This window comes from Podarcis liolepis (assembly GCF_965112155.1).
Source record: "Podarcis liolepis genome assembly, chromosome: 4".
Taxonomy (NCBI): Eukaryota; Metazoa; Chordata; class Lepidosauria; order Squamata; family Lacertidae; genus Podarcis; species Podarcis liolepis.
The window spans coordinates 79,967,253-79,988,501 of record NC_139558.1 but is presented as its reverse complement, the minus strand read 5'-3'; the positions used below and the strand labels follow the sequence as shown (position 1 = coordinate 79,988,501).

At 44.4% G+C, this 21,249-nt stretch overlaps 1 protein-coding gene across 3 annotated transcripts in view; it reads left to right on the top strand.

Annotated features, from left to right (window-relative positions):
* The window catches only part of LOC310704869 (cilia- and flagella-associated protein 337-like), a 35,006-nt gene that overhangs the window by 8,034 nt on the left and 5,723 nt on the right, over window positions 1-21,249 (top strand). For 2 of the 3 annotated variants that reach the window (XM_083498876.1, XM_083498874.1), the window contains exons 4-23: window positions 341-424; window positions 747-812; window positions 1,512-1,742; window positions 2,319-2,398; window positions 2,802-2,894; window positions 4,088-4,133; window positions 4,608-4,654; window positions 5,898-6,015; window positions 6,132-6,201; window positions 7,646-7,889; window positions 11,190-11,292; window positions 11,382-11,533; window positions 13,405-13,507; window positions 13,726-13,832; window positions 13,967-14,046; window positions 14,147-14,201; window positions 17,007-17,052; window positions 17,355-17,414; window positions 18,667-18,829; window positions 20,480-20,575. In XM_083498876.1, the coding sequence (XP_083355002.1) occupies window positions 341-424; window positions 747-812; window positions 1,512-1,742; window positions 2,319-2,398; window positions 2,802-2,894; window positions 4,088-4,133; window positions 4,608-4,654; window positions 5,898-6,015; window positions 6,132-6,201; window positions 7,646-7,889; window positions 11,190-11,292; window positions 11,382-11,533; window positions 13,405-13,507; window positions 13,726-13,832; window positions 13,967-14,046; window positions 14,147-14,201; window positions 17,007-17,052; window positions 17,355-17,414; window positions 18,667-18,829; window positions 20,480-20,575 (2,044 nt within the window). The remainder of the gene's footprint in view (window positions 1-340; window positions 425-746; window positions 813-1,511; window positions 1,743-2,318; window positions 2,399-2,801; window positions 2,895-4,087; window positions 4,134-4,607; window positions 4,655-5,897; window positions 6,016-6,131; window positions 6,202-7,645; window positions 7,890-11,189; window positions 11,293-11,381; window positions 11,534-13,404; window positions 13,508-13,725; window positions 13,833-13,966; window positions 14,047-14,146; window positions 14,202-17,006; window positions 17,053-17,354; window positions 17,415-18,666; window positions 18,830-20,479; window positions 20,576-21,249) is intronic. The other variant, XM_083498875.1, reaches the window with a different exon arrangement.

Sequence of the window (21,249 nt, the reverse complement as noted above, 5' to 3'; positions counted from 1 at the left end):
GCACTAAATGTTATTACTTGCTAATTACTGAACAGCAAACTGCTGTTAAAGCGACAACCACAGAGCAGGATCAAAAATCGGCAAACCTAGAAGTGAATCAGGTCTGCCTTGTGACATCGAAAGCAGCTCAGGGACAGGGTCCCTAGGAACCCCAATACACTGGGAGTGTCTATCCAATTTTGGGCAAAGACATGAGATATAAAATATCTTTGTGCTTTATGTTTGCATTCAGGTTTGATCTGTCCAGGGAGAAAGAAATAGTACCAGAGTGAGGCTCTCTTGGCAAGTCTGCTGCTTCATAATAGCACACTATATTTCCTGTTGCTTTATCTGCTTCCAGGACTTAGAAATTAATGGACATAAGTATTTGGATGTGGAAAACTTCAAGCGCACGTTGAAGAAATGCATGGGGTCACAAAATGCAGTAAGCAAAGCACAGTTTGAAAATCATACCGCAATGGCTTAATACCATAGATGAGATGGAATGGGGAGAGGGGGAGGGGGAGCACTTTCTGTCCTGTATTTAGGCTCCAGTGCTCTACACACTGGAGTAAGTCAGTGTTGCTTGCATCAGTGTAGATATGCATAGGATTCTACTGTTAGCCTCTGGCTTCCATGCCCTTAATCTTTGTTGGTGCCACCATTTGGGGCAGTTCATGTTTGCTGGATTGAAGTTAGAAACTACCTCATGTAACCTTGACCATTTGTGTGTTGAAGGTTGTTGTGTACATCCTTTGCTCTTACAGAGTGATGAACAGATAGAAAAGCTTTTCATGAAAATTGACTGTTCTGCAACTGGCAGAATTCGTTGGGTAAGTGTGTATTGGAAACCCCAGTAAGTGATAATTAATTGCTTAAAATAGGATGTGACTATGAATGAGGAGTACAACGCTTATTGGAATGAGTGAAAAGATGATACCAAGTCACGGAATATGCCTCTGAAACAAAGATGTTAATGTGTTTCTCTATAAAACAGGGCACTAAATAAGTCCAGCCTTTCTCAACCTTGCATCCCCAGATGTTGCTGAACTACAATGCCCATCATCCCCAACCACTGGTCCTGCTAGCTAGGGATGGGAGTTGTAGTCCAACAACAATTAGGACCCCAAGGTTGAGAAAGGCTAAAGTATGCTACGATTTCCCTTGCCGCACAAGGTGTTAAGGTTTGGCAGGTGGAGGCGCTGGTTCTCCCAAATTTCTCCTCCAACCATACACATGTATAAGATTGCATTATCAATGTGAAGTTTCATCCTTAAAGTGTGGACACTGAACTTCTTAGTGATACAACAAGGGTCTTGCTTTCTCCCTTAGTTGGTACCTCACAATGCATACGTTACCAACATTAGTTGGCTCCATTTTGGCAGTGATGTGTTTATGATGGCATTGTTCCTATGCATAGTTTATTAGGAGTAAGCCCCATTGAACACAGCAGGACTCACTTTCAAGTGCATACGCATGGGATCTGGCCTCTTGAGCACTGAGACAATGACTGTCACTTTTTTCCGCCCCAGCATGACTTCTGCACATACATGCAGCTGGAATATGCTGAACAACATGAGTCATCTGCCCGGTTGAAAGCGGTCTCTTTTGCACTACCTGCCACCATAAAGGAGATCCCACATGGAGAGCCTGTGCTGAAAATTTGCTCGCTGTTGGATAGCACATTGATAACAGCTCGAGAAGACGGACATATTTCCTTCTGGTCACCACAGCTCAAGCTGATACGAAGCAAGATGGTGTTTGTATGTCACATTTTCTCATGTCATAGGTTCTGGGATGGCCGGTTTTACTTATTTATTTATTCTTCAAGGAGCTCAAAATGGCAAACATGGTTCTCCCTCTCTTCATTTATTCCTCACAAAAGCCCTGTGAGGTGGGTTATGCTGAGAGGCAGTGACTGGCACAAGGCCTGCTTATTTATTTCGGTTTATATGCCCTAAGTTCTGGCAAGATTACGTTTTAAAAGTTCCTCCTCATTCACCTGAACTTCCTTAACATAAAAGGTTTGTGTCCTCCTGTCTTCTACCCAGGACTGTCTGTACCTCAGCTACTTTTAGTTCAATTTTCCTTTGAAAATATGAGAGCCACAGTATTCATGATTCAGGAATGATTGCTTCTTTCCCCACCCCTTATGTTTAAATCCTGCCTGTTTTTCATCGTGGAACCCAAGGCAGCATACTTATGTGTAGCTCCAATGCAGTCTCGCATCCAAACCCAGATCTACATTGCTTCAGCAAGATGGTGGCCTCGTGTGCCTTCAGACCATACCTTGGAGTTAGCAAGCAATACTTAACTTCTTGCCTTTTCTCTTTTTTAAGGAGAAAGCCTACAGAAAATCTAAGTGGTTGATGGATTTCACTGTCATGACACCATATAATAAGTTGATATTGGGAACTGGGTAAGTGCCCTATGCGCAAAAACTCAAATAAAAGCCAGTTACCAATATATTTTTTGTCCAAAGCTTTGGGGTTGACTGGAGAAAGCTGCATAAACAAAGCAGTTTGGGATCTTGGCCAGCATTACAGGGTTGGCACAGCGGACAGGGCATTGGCTTTGGGGCTAACTTGATGGGATAATGGAGATCAGTAATGGAATCTCTTGTCTCTTTGAATGTTAACAAATAGAAGCTGCAAGGGTCCCTCAGTTAGGGTCACAACTTGGGGGAAGGTTTTGAACCCTTTCCCCAACACTGTTTTCGGAATGAAAATCCCTCCTTCAAATGCTAATTGCCTCCTTATTATGGGAAACCAGTTCATATAACCCATGATGGTAAAATATGTAATATTTCAACTTTGTGACAGGGATCGCGAACTTCAGCTCTATGAAAGCTCCAACTTTGAACCCTACCTTCAAATTAGTGGTTTAGAAGCTATACCTTTGAATGTGGATTACTGGTAAGGCACTCAAAATTCAGGTCTTATGTCAATTATCTTCTAATAATCATGGCATACTTCTATATGTGTGGCTATATCTATTATTACACTTATATCCTCTTCTTCAAGCTCAGGTTGGTTTACCTGGAACTCCCAAGCAGGCCCAGAATCAGGACCCAACACCCTCTAGTCACTGGCGGAGGAAGAGGAGTGCGGGGGGAGCGCACCGCCCCCAGCAGCGCAATCCCCATCGCAGCTCCCCCCCTGCAATGGGTGCCCTGCCCCCAGGACGTGTGCAAGCCCTGCCCCCACCTGCTCTCCACCCCCCAGTGCTGGAGCATGAAGCTCCGCCACTGCCTCTAGTAGCTACAAAGGCCCCAGGACCTGTTCTGAGTCTCCTTGGGCTGAATGCCAGCCTGTGTTAAGTTGTCATTTTAATTTCCCCATGACATTAAATGCCACTTTGATTTCTCATGATGAATGCCCTGAGTGCTGATTCTATAAAGCATGACACCACAGGAAGGGAGAGTGTCATGGTTTTATATACTTATGAACTTCTGAAGATTTATTTCATGTTTGAGACCTTAGAATTTTTATAACAATTGGTTAACTGTGCACTGCATGAAGACAAGCTGGCAAAATCAATAATAATAATACTAATAAAGGTAAAGGACCCCTGAAAGTTAAGTCCAGTCACAGACGACTCTGGGGTTGCGGCACTCGTCTCGCTTTACAGGCCGAGGGAGCCGGCGTTTGTCCACAGACAGTTTTTCCGGGTCATGTGGCCAGCATGACTAAGCTGCTTCTGGCACAACGGAACACCAAAACCAGAGCAGCACACGGAAACGGCATTTACCTTCCTGCCAGAGCAGTACCTATTTATCTACTTGCACTGGTGTGCTTTCGAACTGGTAGGTTGGCAGGAGCTGGGACTGAGCAACAGGAGCTCATCCCATCGCGGGGATTCGAACCACCGACCTTCTGATCAGCAAGCCCAAGAGGCTCAGTAATTTAGACCACAGCGCCACCTGTGTCCCATTGGCAAAATCAATAGTTTGTGCTAAAACCTTGGGTGTTAACATAATCTCCTTTAGATATGTCTTCAGGTTTGTCTTGGAAGTTATTGGGCAATCCAAAATATTATTTTGGCTCAGAACACTGATTTTAAGCAATACTTAATTTTTCTTCCTCTTTGTTTCCCCCCTCCAATTCAGCTACACAGATCATGATGAATGCATGATTCTTTATGGAGATGACCAGGTGTGTATTGGGGGAAAATGCTTGCTAGGGAAACTGTAGGCCTTAAAACTCAGTGGGTGGGAAACCCAGCTTGCCGCAGCTGCTGTTTAATTCCCTGGATTATGGAGTAGATATGTAGGGAAAGTACAACAGATAGCAAGAGAATGCCAGAGGTTGTACAGTATTGGCTAGATGCAGTATGTATCGCAAAGCAGAGAACTTTCAGATAAGCAAGGTTGGACTAAGGGAGATCCGTCTCATACATCCCTCTCGTACATAATTTTCTAATGGGAAATCTCCCTTGCAACCATGCCTGCGTCCATAACTACATGCAAAGCAGGCAATCGGTACAGATTCCCTATCAATAAGAACAGCTGCTGCAAGAGAATCGTACTCATCCTATTAATCTCAGGGGTTTTGTCTTCAAAAGCCTGAAAGCCTCCCGATTGTGACCTTCCTGCAGTTTGTTTTCAGCATGTTTCTTTGTGATTGCAGGGCTGTGTCAATATCTTGCTCATCTGCTCTGTGGGAGAGGTCCTCAGGCAAGTGTTTGAAAGTGTCTGTTGAGAATTAAAGTAGTAGACATTTCGTTAATCATTCCACAAAAGGTGTGCTTCCAGTTGCCAACTCCCCTGAGCAACAGTAGCCACAAACCTGGAAACAGAAAATAATTCCTAGAAGAGGCCCCGTTATCTTGGGAGGTTTGGAGCTACTATTGCTGTGTTTCTACAGCAGCTAGTAAGTTTGGATTCTGGAAACCAACTTTTCTGGGTACAGTAAGCAGTACACATTCAACTTGTGCTCATTCAGCTTTATGCATTTGGCAAAAAATGAATGGATGAATGAATGAAAAGGGGGTGGGAAGGGGGCAGGGTTCTGGGGGAAATGACTTTGTCAATCCCACATGCCATTGAACCCAATGGGTTTTGATTACAGTGGTACCTTGGTTTGCATATGTCTTGGTTTGCATACGTTTTGGATTACAAACACATCAAACCTGGAAGTGTGTGTCCCAGTTTGCAACCTTTTTTTGGATTACAACCCATTTTGGGGGGGATTACGAACAAATTTTTTTGGGAGGCCCCATTGGCGAAAGCGTGCCTTGGGTTACAACCTGTTTTGGTTTACAAACGGACCTCCGGAACAGTTGTAAACCAAGTACCATTGTATATGCGATTTTGGCTTTAGGGATGATCCCTGGAACGTAACCCCCGTATAAGCTGGTGGTTTGCTGTACAGGGCCTAAGCTCTTCTGCAATACACATGACCATGTGGCAACTGAACTCTAGTGCAGAAGAGCATTATTTCACTGCTTCCCTGTCTCTGCTCTGCTGCAGATAGAAATACAAAACTAACAAAAGGTTAGGGTGGCATCTAGGAGGACATTTTCCAGCTGAACAGAAGGGGAAGAGGAGCATCTACTCTTCTTAACAAAGGGAAATAACTTGACTCTGTGTTTCAGTACTTAATTGGAAGGTCATGCAAGAACTCAGGGCTCTCTCTAGCCAGTTGTGCAGTGTCCTCTTCAGTCAGTTATGAAGGTGATGCTATTGGCTTTAGAGCCCACAAATGAGAAAGGTTAGGGACCTACGAGGTGAACTCTGAAACAACAGAATGCGCTGGGGCTCTGAGAGCTTCCACTAACGAACTCACAACATTTTGCAAATCACAAAACAAAGGTCAGGTGCTTCCTATGGCGATAAATGGCCAAACTAGGAACCCGATAGCATGGACAAGCTTAATTATTTTTCTTTAATGTTATTATGTTCTCTGAACATGTTTCAGAACATGGAAAAAGCTGCCCAAATCGGAAAACCTTCCAAATATTAGCCTTGAGAATGCAGCTCTTTCTCCTAATGTCACTTACATCCGTTGGAAAGTTCATGGAGACTGGGTTACTCAGGTAAACATTGTAAATTTGGGCCAAATACAATTATAAAATGATCTTAACAACACAACATGATTTAACCAATATTTTGTAGCATTTTGATAATGTATTATTTTTTTCTGTCTTTTTAGCTGAAATACTATGATTCTATTAAAGCAGTCATTTCTGCTTCAAGCCATGAGCCTACAGCCATAGTAATAGGTAATTATATTTCTGCTTTTGAATCCAGGAACTTGTTCTTACATGTTTCCGTTTGCTTGGCTTATGTACAATTTCTTTTCCTTCCCATGTTACAGTGTTGTAGTCACGTTGCAAGTACCATCCATGTGATCAGTCAGGATGAAGAGTTTAGAGCAGAATGAGGAACCTCTGGCCTCCAGAGGTTTGATTTTTGATCTGATTTAATAGTTGTACTCTGCCTTTCGATTGTTGAGCTCAAAAGCGGCTCACAATAATCACAGTAGTGTTAGAAAAGCAACGAGCATTTCAATCACAATAATATCAAACACACTAGTATATAAATAAAGCAAACGACAATAAATTCATCAAAAAGAATTAAAAGTCGTGTGGCATATACCAACAGAGAAAGGTTTGAGCTTCTTTTGGGAAAATCACAAAAATCCAGACATCTTGCAAATTTAGAAGTAATACACATTTTGAGAGCCCAAAATTACCTAACTGGCTGGAGCAGACAGATCCAACAGGGCTCTGCTTATGTACTTCTAAGGGCAGGTTCTACTCGTGGTAGATTCGTGGGTGGCGCTGTGGGTTAAACCACAGAGCCTAGGGCTTGTTGATCAGAAGGTCGGCGGTTTGAATCCCCACGACGGGGTGAGCTCCCATTGCTCAGTCCCTGCTCCTGCCAACCTAGCAGTTCGAAAGCACGTCAAAGTGCAAGTAGATAAATAAGTACCGCTCTGGCGGGAAGGTAAACGGTGTTTCCGTGCACTGCTCTGGTTCGCCAGAAGCGGCTTAGTCATGCTGGCCACATGACCCGGAAGCTGTAAGCCAGCTCCCTCGGCCAGTAAAGCGAGATGAGCGCCGCAACCTCAGAGTCTGCCACGACTGGACCTAATGGTCAGGGGTCCCTTTACCTTTACCTTTACTTGTGGTAGATTCCACACAGCAGAAATATTCCCTTCAACATTTGGTTTTGGCATAGAGGTGTGATGTGTTGGGAAGTGAGAAAATGGAGGTAGGCAGATGTGAGACTTACATGATTGGATGTTGAGGCCTTTTGTGTCTTCTACAGTCAACTCCGTTATGAAGGCAATTTCTCTTCTCTCCAGTGCTTTTGAACCAGACCCCACACACCCCATTTCCTATAACTATCTGCCTATCTGAGCAGTGTGTGAAATCATCTTTCCCTGTGAGCAGTTTCTTGATGCCTAAATGGTCTTATCTGTTAGACCTGTCTGTAGAGTTCAGTGCTGACCACTGAAGACCATATTTACATGTTCTTTCCTTTTACCTAAAATGTGGAAAACTTCAAGCACTGCAAGAATCCCCCTCCTGTTTTCTTAAATGTTAAAATGGTCTGCATTTTCCAATCCCAAAATGTAAGGCTGTTTATTGTGTATTATCAGTCGTGTCAAAGTCTACTTGAGGCCTGACGGCTGATTCAGAAACATTTGCCCTTCTACAGGTTGCGTTGTGGGAGCAACCAATGTTGAGCAACAGATGAGGGAAATAAAAGAACACAGGAAAGATTCCAAGGCAAGGAAAGCACAGTCGGTCCTAGGATCTCCCTCCCATAGAGCTGAGGGGGATCAGATTGTTTTTCGAGTTCACAAAGGAGTGAAAACATTTGCACTTAGTAAAAAGAATAACCTTCTTGTAACTGGTGGGATGGATCGAATCATTCGGATGTGGAATCCCTATATGCCTGGGTAAGATTTTATTGCATTGCTGCAGCTGTTCTTATAAGGTTTGGTTAAACTCTTTGTGCCATTAGTTATAAACTATTATCATTTAGAACAAATATATTGCTGTGATTTGTCTTCTGAAATACTGCATAGATGAACCACAGCTAGATCAATAAACTCTTAATGAATCCTAGAGTTTCCTGGGACGAGGGATGGATTGTTAAACCACTCTGCGAACTGTAACTCTGTGAGGGGGTCTCCTAGCAACACTCAGCACCCCTTAACAAACTATACTATACGATTGCATGGTGCCCGGACAGCCCCCTGGTTTTCTTTGGAGCTGAGGGCGATGAAACAATCGCTGAGATGGCTAGAGCGTCGGTGGCAGAAAACTCACTCCGAATCTGACCGGACACAGGTTAGAGCTCAACGTCGAGCCTACCAAGTGGCAATAGCAACGGTGAAGAAGACTTTTTTCACCACCTCTATTGCATCTGCAGAAAATAGTAGCAGGAGACTCTTTCAGGTGGTTCGCAATTTAACAGAACCACCTTTACCACCGGGGCCTTGCAAAGACCCCAAGATCTCCTGCAACGATTTTGCAAAGTTTTTTGCAGATAAAATCACTCATATTCGGAAGGAGCTAGACACCACCGTGGGAGCAGGGCTGGGGCGGGAGAGTGCTAGAGCTCTGTCTGGTCAAGTTGTATGGAATCAATTTCAATCCATTACCCCCGAGGATGTGGACAGGCTGCTTGGACGCGTGAAACCAACCACCTGTCTCCTTGATCCTTGCCCATCCTGGCTAATAAAAGCAAGCCGGGAAGGGCTGGGCGATGGGCTCTGCGGGGTGGTGAATGCTTCCCTCCATCAGGGAACATTCCCAGATCCGCTGAAAGAGACGGTCATTAAACCGCTTCTTAAAAAACCATCTTTAGACCCGGCCAGTATGGCCAACTATCGCCTAGTCTCAAATCTTCCATGCTTGGGCAAGGTGATTGAGCGTGTGGTTGCTGAACAACTCCAGGCACGCCTGGAGGATGCGGACCATTTGGATCCCTTCCAATCAGGATTCAGGCCTCATCATGGGACTGAAACTGCCTTGGTCGCGCTGGTTGATGATCTCCGGCGAGCTAGGGACAAAGGTGAGAGTTGTTTTCTAGTTCTGCTGGATCTCTCAGCAGCCTTTGATATAATCGAGCATAACATCCTTCTGGACCGTCTAGAGGGGCTGGGAGCTGGGGGCACTGTTATACAGTGGTTTCGCTCCTTCCTCCTTGGCTGTGTTCAGAAAGTGGTGGTGGGGTATGAGTGTTCAGACCCCTGGGCCCTCACTTGTGGGATGCCTCAGGGTTCTGTCCTCTCCCCCATGCTTTTTAACATCTATATGAAGCTGCTGGGAGAGATCATCAGGGGGTTTGGACTGGGTGTCCATCAATATGCAGATGATACCCAGCTCTACCTCTCTTTCAAATCAGAACCAGTGAAGGCGGTGAAGGTCCTGTGTGAGTGCCTGGAGGCGGTTGGAGGATGGATGGCAGCTAATGGATTGAAGTTGAATCCTGACAAGACAGAAGTACTGTTTTTGGGGGATGGGGCGGGCTGGTGTGGAGGACTCCCTGGTCCTGAATGGGGTAAGTGTGCCCCTGAAGGACCAGGTGCACAGCCTGGGAGTCATTTTGGACTCACAGCTGTCCATGGAGGCGCAGGTCAATTCTGTATCCAGGGCAGCTGTCTACCAACTCCACATGGTACGCAGGCTGAGACCCTACCTGCCCGCGGACTGTCTCGCCAGAGTGGTCCATGCTCTAGTTATCTCCCGCTTGGACTACTGCAATGCGCTCTACGTGGGGCTACCTTTGAAGGTGACTTGGAAACTACAACTAATCCAGAATGTGGCAGCTAGACTGGTGACTGGGGGCGGCCACCGAGACCACATAACACCTGTCTTGAAAGACCTACATTGGCTCCCAGTACGTTTTTGAGCACAATTCAAAGTGCTGGTGTTGACCTTTAAAGCCCTAAACGGCCTCGGCCCAGTATACCTGAAGGAGCGTCTCCACCCCCATCGTTCTGCCCGGAGGCTGAGGTCCAGCGCTGAGGGCCTTCTAGTGGTTCCCTCATTGCAAGAAGCAAAACTACAGGGAACCAGGCAGAGGGCCTTCTCAGTAGTGGCGCCCGCCTTGTGGAATGCCCTCCCATTAGATGTCAAAGCGATAAATAACTACCTGACATTCAGAAGACATCTTAAGGCAGCCCTGTTCAGGGAAGTTTTTAATCTGTGATATTTTAGTGTGTTTTTGGTTTCTATGGAAGCCGCCCAGAGTGGCTGGGGAAACCCAGCCAGATGGGCGGGGTACAAATAATTTATTATTATTATTATTATTATTATTATTATTATTATTATTATTATTATTATACAGGGTGAGTTAGGAGTTATTGACCGTTATGGTGATTGAATCCAACTGGTGTCCTAACATTGCATGAAAATCTGAGGCAGGTAGAGTCAAGAACAAAATAATCACAGGTCATGCCCGCACAATACATGCAAAGCTCTCTTATACCACCTCAACAGTCAGGGCTTCCTGAAAAAGAATCCTGAGAATTGTAGTTGGTGAGTGTTCTACCCGCTCTCAGCACTCTTCACAAACTACAGTTCCCATTATTCTTTATTTTTTTGGTGGTGGTGGGACTGTTGAAGTGGTTTAAGAACACTTAAAATGTATGATGTTCGCCACGTCCCCCCCCCCCCCGTTTTATTCCTAAGAGAGAGCCAGTGTAGTGTGGTGGTTAAGAGCGGTGGACTCGTAATCTGGAGAACCGGGTTCGCGTCTCCGCTCCTCCACATGCAGCTGCTGGGTGACCTTGGGCCAGTCACACTTGTTTGAAGTCTCTCAGCCCCACTCACCTCACAGAGTGTTTGTTGTGGGAGAGGAAGGGAAAAGGAGAATGTTAGCCGCTTTGAGACTCCTTCAGGTAGTGATAAAGTGGGATATCAAATCCAAACTCTTTTCTTCTTCTAATGTAACCCTAATGTCTCAACAAATGAAACTGACCTATGGAAAACATAACTTGAAAAAAGAGACATTGTGCATACCTGTGTAAACCAAGAAAACTTTAATAAAAATATTATTATTATTTTTTAAAAAAGTATGGTGTGGATGTGGCCACACTGCGCTAGCTCATCCATCTTTCTCACTTGGTACAACAAATCTCCCTCATTCGTATGTGTTTCAGTTACAGTGGTGCCAATGTTAATCCATCTCTTTTGTTTCATTATATGTTTGAAGCCGCTCAGTCTTTAATGTTCTGGTCCAATTGCAGAAGGCCAACAGGCATGCTCAGAGGCCACATGGCCCCTGTCTTCTATGTCCACATATCTGAAGAGGATAAAATATTCTCCATGTCAACAGACAACACAGTGAAGGTCTGTCTCTGTTTTTTGCTTGCTCTGAGTTACACTTGTCACGTCTTCAGTACTTTCTCTTTAGCGTGTCTCAATAATTATTTTTGCAGATTTGGGATGTTGAGGACCAGACTTGCTTATTCACAGCCTGTTCAAAAAACAGTGGAATTAAAGGAGAGATTAGTGCTTGCCACTACATACCAGGCGTACGATCGCTCTGCGTTGCCACGGATACACTGGCTATTCTCCATCTAAGACTACGGTAAAAATAAGAAGAAGAAAGCAAACAGACCAGAACTCATGGTCTTAGAGCCAAACTATGTGTTTAAATGAGTGTTCATGGATATGTTTATTTTGGAGAAAAAACTGCCATTGAGTCCCCAACCTGGAAAGTGTTTCTAATCTGGATTTGGGGTCCCTTGCCAGTTTGCTGCTGAAAATCAGCCCATGCTTGACTTAGAATAATAGAATAATAGAATCTTAGATTTGGAAGGGACCCAGGGGCCATCTAGTCCAACCCCCCGCAAGGCAGGAATCTCAGCTAAAGCATCCATGGCAGATGGCCATCCAACCTCTGCTTAAAAACCTCCAAGGAAAGAGAGTCCACCACCTCCTGAGGGAGTCTGTTCCACTGCTAAACAGCGCTTACTGTCACAAAGTTTTTCCAAATGTTTAGTCGGAATCTCCTTTCTTCCAACTTGAAGCCATTGCTCTGAGTTCCACCCTCCAGAGCAGGAGATGTTAGCAGTAAACCATGAATTTGGGGTGGGAGGGAGTAGCCAGGGGAAAAAATAATTTGACACCAGGAAACTAGTTTGAGGCCCAATCCAAATTGGGGTCATTCTCCGAATTGGGAAAACTCTGGTTGCTTTTTCTCTAAAAGAAAAGCAGCATGATTACTCACGTTTGTTTAATCACATGATGAACAACACATAGTACAGTGGTACCTCAGGTTACAGACGCTTCAGGTTACAGATGCTTCAGGTTACAGACTCCGCTAACCCAGAAATAGTACCTCGGGTTAAGAACTTTGCTTTAGGATGAGAACAGAAATCGTGTGGCGGCAGTGGGAGGCCCCATTAGCTAAAGTGGTACCTCAGGTTAAGAACTGTTTCAGGTTAAGAACGGACCTCCAAAACGAATTAAGTTCTTAACCCGAGGCACCACTATAGTCTGGCCCTTAAACATCTAAGATCTGTATTTATGCAGGGGCGTAGCTAGCTGCTCTGTCACCTGGAGTGGCAGGGGCAGGACGATCCGCCCACGGGGGGCGCCACGGCGATCTGCCCAGAGGGGTGGCACGGTGAGCTGCCCACAGCGTCTGCCTGGCAGACACAAGCCCTTCGCTGCTGTTTGGGGCAGTGCAGGGCCCTGAGCCACCCTGTCACTCCCAGGAGAGATGGGTGCCTTGGGCGTGCTGCAGACCAGGCCCCGCGGCAAGTGTGTGCCATTTTGGCCATGGTGTGCCATTTTGTTACCCCCTCAGGGATGACACCCGGGGCAGACCGCACCCCCCGCTCCCCTTTTCCTACACCCCTGTATTTATGGAGAATGGAATACTAGAAACTGCTGCCAGCCAGGGTTAATTTACAGAGATGAAAACATTACAAAACCACAAAACGTTTAATTTCAAACCTTTTAAAAATTTGTTTTTGAAAATAATCTTGATGAGATCCTGGGGTGTTGTTGGACTGTAAAATATGGAGAACTGAGTTAAGACTGGAAAAATGAAAAATGGAGAGAACTGACATTGACAGATCCTTCCACACCAAATCTTAAAGCAAATTTTTATAATGGGCTAGTGCCTCAAGCCCTTAAAGTAGTCAACAGCACCCCTGCCAGCCCCAGATGAGGCTATTTAGCTCAGCAGACACACCCCTGAACTCCAACTATATTCACATCAGCTGTGCATACACACCTCCCTTGCTGTATAAGGGACAGGGGTCAGAACCTGATTTTTTCCAGGCTGATTCTCACTTAACATTAAGCAGCAAGACTTAATTAAGTAAAAAACCTCCCCACATTTCCCACATACTGCAATTCTAAATCAGTTCTGGCGAGTCTGCCATCCAGACAAGCCCCATACAGGTGTTTGATCCTCACTTCTTTTGTTTTTTATTCTCCATAAGGAAGATTGCCTCCAGATCCTCACTTGGTTACTTCCCATAAGAAGCCAATTTTGTGCTGCAAGTTCAACGAAGTGTTCAGGCATGTTGTGAGCTGCTGTGAGGGTTCTGTAAGTGAAACGATACTGTAAAATAGAACCAACTCCATGTATTTCCCAATGTGTAGCTGTTCCATTTTGACACATGTGGTTGAGGTTTTTGTGTTTGCTCTCTGTGCATAGAACTGGACTAATTTTTACTTACTCTTTCAAATGTGGGCCATTGAATCCTGACCATGGTGTTTATTCAGATGCTTTCCTATGTATGTGTGTGTGTGCGCGCATTTAAGGTGGTCAAGGTGTGGGATTTTGATAGCGGAAAGCACTTATTTGAATTTGGCAACGCTCACGGTGGTTCTGCGGTAACCTGCCTCGCCTTCGATCCTAGCAGAAGAAGGTATGTTTCTAAATACGCCTTTTTTGGGGGGGAACCCCCACACTATATAAATTTTAGCTGTGTGTCCCCACCCCTGGCGTACAAGTATCTACGCAGGTGGAATAAACAATGCATTTATTTCATTCACGTTCTAGACTAATCACAGGAGGACGAGATGGCTGTTTGAATGTATGGAATTACAACAATGGGCATTGCTTGCACACGTTGAAAAGAGGTAAGCAGCATGCTGACGCAAGTGGCCAAAAAATGTTATGTCTGTAGAAATCTCATACGACTTGGATGTCGCAATGCTCCTGTGTTTTTCTTACCTGCAGAAGACAAAAGTGATGAAGTCTGTGGCTGCACCTATGTGGAAGTCAACAAAAACAAGTAAGCAATGCAGACCATAACCAGATCTTGCCATTGAAGGGTGACATCTTAGGGAAGCAGTGGTTAATTTATTTATATTCAGGTGCATTTCTCTTCTCCATATGGCATTCTGAGAATATGATATGTATCTTTGTCACCTAAATTGCCCCCCCCCACGAGTGTTCCACAAAATATCCTTGCTGTAAGGATGAAATATACTCGGAGTCCTGTAGTGATTTCATGCTCTTTATTGCAGCTTATAAGACAGTGATTGAATTGCCCGCCAAACCTCAGGCTTTTATATACATTATTTACACAATGAGTCCCGTCTGATTGGCTGATTCTGCTTCCCTGCTGGAGCCTGATTGATCTTTTCCTGCAAGCCAATCCATTGTTGCATTCTGCAATCCTACCAGCCTAATAGGCTGATTAACTTCCTCCTGGAGCCTGATTGGTCTTTTCCTGCAAGCCAACCAGTTGTTGCATTCTAGGATCCTACTTGCCTATTGTTCTAGGATCCAAGCTTAGTACATAACAAAGGACTTCTTCGCCTTATACTAAGTGAGACCATTGATGGTGGCTCCTCTGCTTTTCAGAGTTGGCCTTTCCCACCTTCCTGCTACCTCAAATGCTTTTCAGTTTTCAGGCAAGGAATGCTAAGGGTTGGATGTGCAGCCCTCTGCAATGCAGAGCCTATGCTGTCACACTGAGCTATGGGGCTTCCTTTGGATTGCAAAGGCATTTGATCGTGTATGAATACATACAATAATGATGCCAGGAAAAAATAATACTAACACCTTGGTTGCCTTTAGCAGGTGTTTAATATGTAGAGAATAGCTGGTAATGCTTTGAATGGCATGCAGCCAAATGTGGTCACCTGCTAATTCATGCAGATCAAAAGCCATTTATAAAGGGGATACTTAGAGAGACCTGCTCAGAAGTTGTCAGACAGAATGCACACTGCCACATTCCCTACTTGCTAAAGACCAGATCAGGTAAAGAGTTGTTGCAACATTTGTGTGTGGAATTCCTTGCGGCTTGGTTCCGCGACGGGGTGAGCTCCTGTTGCTCGGTCCCAGCTCCTGCCCACCTAGCAGTTCGAAAGCATGTCCAAGTGCAAGTAGATAAATAGGTACCGCTCCAGTGGGAAGGTAAATGGCGTTTCTGTGCGCTGCTTTGGTTTGCCAGAAGCGGCTTAGTCATGCTGGCCACATGACCCGGAAGCTGTATGCCGGCTCCCTCAGCCAATAAAGTGAGGTGAGCGCCGCAACCCCAGAGTCAGTCACGACTGGACCTAACGGTTAGGGGTACCTTTACCTTTACCTTCACCTTTACCTTGCTAGTGGGTATATGCTATGCAACTGTAAAAAAAAAAAAAAAAAAGGACTTCCAATTCCTATTCCATCCCAGAAGGATACCATGGTCACTGATATCAAAAGGTCCAGCAGAACCATCACGCTCCCCCTATCCAATTCTCAGCACAAATCATTCACCAAGGTGACCAAAGCTATCTCTGTCCCATAATCAGGCCTGAAATGGATCTAGATCCATCTGTCTCCTCCAGGAAAAACCCTGGAGCTGAGATATTAGAAACTGGCCGATAATTATCCCATAATTCAGGATTCAGGTCTGGATTTTTCAGTAGAGGCCTTGCAACTGCCTCCTTTAGGCATCCCTTGTTCTTAGGAGCCACTGACCCATCACTCACTTAGCCAGTCTCCCGCTGCCCCTTTTTTAAGAGCCAGGAAGGGCAAGGATTTAGTACACGTGTTATGTACTGAGCTGAATAGGATCCAAAATGCAGCAGTCTGATTGGTCCTCGAACAATAGGATCCAGAATGCAGTAGTCTGATTGGCCTTAGAACAATAGGATTCAGAATGCAGCAGTCTGATTGGCCTTAGAACAATAGGATTCAGAATGCAGCAGTCTGATTGGTCCACAGGAGCCACCCAATCCAGCTCCAGGTGGAAGTGAATCCGCAACCTGATTGGCCTACAGGAGAATCCCAGAATTAGCCAATCACGTGGGGCCCATCGTGTAAATAATGTATATAATGCAGACATTCTGGGGGAACTTCCATTCCTCCTCACCACTATGAGCTGAATAAAGAGCATGAAATCCACTCTCGACTCCGAGTATATTTCAACACGTTTGGTAGCTCTCACCTTTTCAAGGATTCTGTCCACATCCTCAGGCTGGACAAATGGAAAAGTTTCCATTAACACTGGACAAGCAGAGGCCAAAGGGACACCCATCTTCTAGAATCTCATGTTGCCAATTTGAGGATAGGCCATAGCTTAGTGGCAGAGTCCCTGATTTGCGTTTTTAGTTATTTGTTAAAATATTTATGAACCAGACTTTTTCATGGGAAATATAATTGGGGGGTGAGTATAATGCATGCAGAAAGTACCAGGTTCAACCCCAAACATCTCCAGGTAAGGCTGGGAGAGACCCCAGCCTGAAAAAACCTGGAAAGCTGCTGCCAGTCAGTGCAGACAATACTAAGCTGCATGGACAAATGATCTGACGTAGTTTAAGGGAGTTTCCTCTGCCTTGAAACAGAACCTAACCAAACTGGGTTGTGATATTTCTAGAATATGATCTAATTATATATGTAGGGTTGTCATATTCCCAAAAGTGAAAATCAGGACAAAGTTGAGCTTGGGGGGAGGGGGAGCTTTTTGAAAAGGCGCTTTTTTTTTTTTTTTTTTTTTTTTTAGAAATCCGGGTTTTCCCGAACATTTTGCTGATTCAGCAAAAATCCGCCTGGATGTATGGCAGCTGTAAATATACATGTAACATTTGTTTGCTAACTCTTCTTCCAGGTACATCGTAGGTGTTGGATGGGATCGAAGGATAAACTTGTTTTATGTAAGTAGCAAAAGTGCACATGAAAAGCATTTTGATACGGTATCATGATTCATTATTGAAATTTCACATTGTGCCAAAGCACTGGGGTAGAAAATAGGTGGGGAAATATTGAGCCTGGCCAATGGGATGGTAGAATTAAGGCCAAAATCTCTTTTTGCACATCTGGCTAACAACATTGGTGTCAGAGTCAAAAAGGGGAGGAACAAGCAGAAACAGAATCTTTGTCATAAACTTATAAAACACATATATATCCTTATGTTCACACATATGTATCTTTTCGTTTGGATGTATGTATGTTGCAGGATTCCACAGAAAACTTTCATCACTTTCAGAAACCTCAAGCCCACTGGCAGGATGATATAGTAAGATCCCACCTTGGCCTTCTTCAAATCTAAATGTCTTTTTTGTATACTTCGAAAACTCTTTATTGATGCTGAGCACATGTATGGTGTTTGATATGTAGAATTTCATATAGGTGTATGCAGTGCAGTCTGAAGCAGGTGGAGTTCTTTTCAGCTCACTGGAACTTAACCTCTGCCTTAGTAAATCCAGAATGGCCTTACCGGGAGGCCCGGCCAGATGGGCAGGGTATAAGTAATAAATTATTATTATTATTAGATTAATTTATTGATGCCTTTGAATAGTATGCATGGAACTAGTTATGCTGGATTATAAAACTGTAGGACTCAAGTACATTAGTAAAAAACAGTGTTTTGAATGCATTATAAACATGCAACACCAGATGGCGCTGTAGAGCACAAAATTTGTCTATGCAATTTTACATAGCGTTTCCCCCCTTTTTTCTATGATTTATAACTTTTTATAGTGTTTTTCCCCCTGTGTGTAGATCCACTCTAAGACTAGCATTGGATGAACCGGACAATTTTAGTTTCTGCCTGGTTCTCTTTTTTTCCAGCCTTTAAGTTCACTTCTCTCCATTTCCATATCAGTTTTAAATGCATTTCATTTAATATATGCTTTTCTGTATGGAATTTTCTCTATAATATACACACATTTTTGCAAACAATTTCCTGTAACATAAAGCATTTAAAACTTTACTTTCACTAATATAATCATTTTTATGAGCACTTTCCCATTTGCAGTGCAAAACCAGGAGACTTGCAAACTAGGAAGTATGCCTGTATTTTAGTTTGCACATCTGTTCGGGAAGTGCAAAATGATTTCTCTCACATCCCCAGTAGAGACCAAATGACTACTGTTTGTTTTTCTGTGAAGGAGGGCCCAATAAGGGGGATATTCTGTAGCTTTCTATTTTCTGTGAACGTGCATGAGCTGCTGAGCTTCAGCAAATTCCATGGGCATATTATGAGCTCAATATAACCCAGAAGTCCTGTGCATTCTAAGGGGTAAAAGTTGGTCTGCCAGAAGTTTCTACCTTATCTTTTATGAAGACTTGTTCTCGATTGGGGGGGGGGGGATGGACATATAGCAGCAATATTGACATTTGAGGTTTTGTGGTTGACCACAGTTCAGTCTTATGTGGTGTCAGTTTGCAGGGCTTGAACTGCCCATTGATTGATACATGAAGTACAGCTCCGAAGCGACAAGCACAAAGGACAACCAGCACTGTTTTTTTCACTCCCTCTCTCTCAGAACCGGGGACACAAAGAAGATATTTTGTGCATTGCTCAGTGCCCACCTACTCTCCTTGCAACCTCAAGTTATGATGGTGAAATTATTGTTTGGAATATGATCTCGGGTCACATATGTCATAAATTCCACACTTCGGTTGCCGCTGCCTCTGTTAGTACCAAACGTAAGTTCACTCATTGTAATGAATATGGGTTGCTCGTGCGTAAGTTGCCGCCTCTCCTGGCTTTGTTGCCTTGTTAAAACTTTCAGTCTGGACAGCCCTTCACTTCGTGGCTGCCTCAGTCGCTAGCAGAATCCGTCAGTGGGCGTTTCTTAAACCTTTTCCAACATAAAAGTTGTTTGACACCCAGTCTCCTCCTACTCTCTCTGCGCGGAAGTCTTCTGCGCAGGGAGGGCGTGGGTAGCAGAGGACCCGTGCTCTCCCCACTGGTGTCCGGTGAAGAGTCTGGGAGCCCTCTCACCGATTCCCCCATCTGCCCCCCTTTATTCCTGGTGTTGCGCTGAATTGCTTCCCCATCTGCTGAGCTGCCTCTCTCCCTGCTGGGCCCTTCTCCAGCATCATTTGAGAGCCATCCCTCCGCCTCTAGCTACGATGTCAGTTCCCTGACACTCATCTAAAAAAATACTGCAGAAAACAGATTCACCCTTTATCCAGGACTACTATGTCTGGATGAATCATTCTGTATGAATCATTGCCTGTGGAATTGAATAGACATGGAAAACATGGAAGTTGAAAGGTGAAGCCCACCCCAAGTTGTTTTCTTGGCTAACAGGCCTGGTATGGTTGAGAGAGACACCAGTGTCTACCCCACAAGGATGTGATGCAGCCAGCTCAATATAATGACAGTTGCTGTTTTTTACAACTTTCCACTTGTAATTCATCACCTTCCAATTTGCGGATGGGTTGGCAGGAAGTGACTCTGCATCTTCAGTTAAGGTCTGAAGTCTCTAATATAGCACTAGTCCCTCACAGCCCTCCTCTCTTGCAAATAGTATTGTGATTGTGAGCAGATGTCTTGGTATACAGCTCTTATTATCTTGAAATAAGGACTTTTAAACAACCATCCCTGTCCCATTTGTTACACAGATGTTATTTGAGTTGCTATAGTACAAGCAACTGTTTGGTCTGTGGCAACTCTGCATGCATTGACAGGGTCAGGTTGAAAGCCGTAAGGAAATAAACATTGCTACATTTCGGTGACCCCCCTGGAGCAGATTTTGGGGGCATGCAAGGAGAGAAAGGGCAACTCCAGTTGTGTGAATGAAATGCAACTTGCATATTGTTGGATGCAACACTTAGATTAAATTTTTTATTTTTTATTTAGATTACATTTAGTTTTTAGTCAGTTGGCAGACTGAAAGCCTGACAAAACAGCCAGGTATTTACATTGCATTAGAAAGCTAACTGTTAGGGAGTGAGGCAGGCCTCCCTTGGGAGGGAATTCTAAAGTCTCGGCATGGTAACAGAAAAGGCCCAATCCCCCATCCCAGTTAAGTGCAATGAGACAAAGAATTTTGATTCTTTGATTCAGCATTTAATAAATTTATACCATACGGACACAAAAATGTAGCAAGTCTTATATACATTTCAGAGTTCAACCTAGCAAAACACCTTTTATCTACTCAATATGGGGTTTGAAATGAAGCATCTGAAATCCATGGGAGAGGAAATGTAAATGTAAACATCAGGAAAGTTAATGGCAGCAGTGCTTGCATGCAAAGTGTGCCTTTTGACTGTAGCTTAAGGAAAGTATTTGAATATTTAATGGCGTTTCCTTTAAAGGAGCAATTCTTCTCTTTTTGCCCTCCCCAGCTGTTGATGCAAGTGTTAGCCGCGTAATCTTTCTAAAGACCCGGGCGGTGAAATTTGAATCGGCTGCAGCCTCGCTTGTTTCCAATGGGCCGCAAGGTAAGATTGGTGAAATGTGGTTGGTGTTGTAGCCTAGCAAAACTCTAGGCAACCAAACTAACCTAGTCAGTGAAAATCATCAAGGGGTTGGAGCAACTCCCCCTATGGGGAAAGGGCTTGTGCAGCCTCTTATACAAGTGGAAGCATATAGAACAGGAGTGGGGTCCTTTGGCCCTCCAGATGTGGCTCAACTGCAACTCCTGTCAGCCCCAGTGTGCATGGCCCATGGCCAGGGACGATGGGAGCTTTGGTTCAGCGACATCTGCAGGGCCAAAGGTTTGCCTGTCAACAACACTGCAGAAGGCCTTGCACATGCCTTTGCAGAGCAGGAAGTAATTGCCATGCTGATTTCTAAGGTAACAAAGCTGCGCATGCTGCTAGGATCCTGAAGGAAGGGTACCTGCAAGAGATAAGAGGTCTGAGGCTTAGGGACAGTGGAGCAGGGGCCACGGAAGGCATAAGGTCCGAGCCTTGACATCCTGTGCCTTTTAAGCATTGTATAGGAGTGTGATCTACCAACTGGATTTTGTCATCGCTGTTGTACTATCCTGGGGTGCTGAATTTCAGGCATCAATTTCATTTACTACATTCTTCTGGTTTAGTCCTAATGCAACCAAGACTGACAGACTGGATTTCTTCCATCGTTATTTCCGGTTGGTGTAAATTGTTGGTCT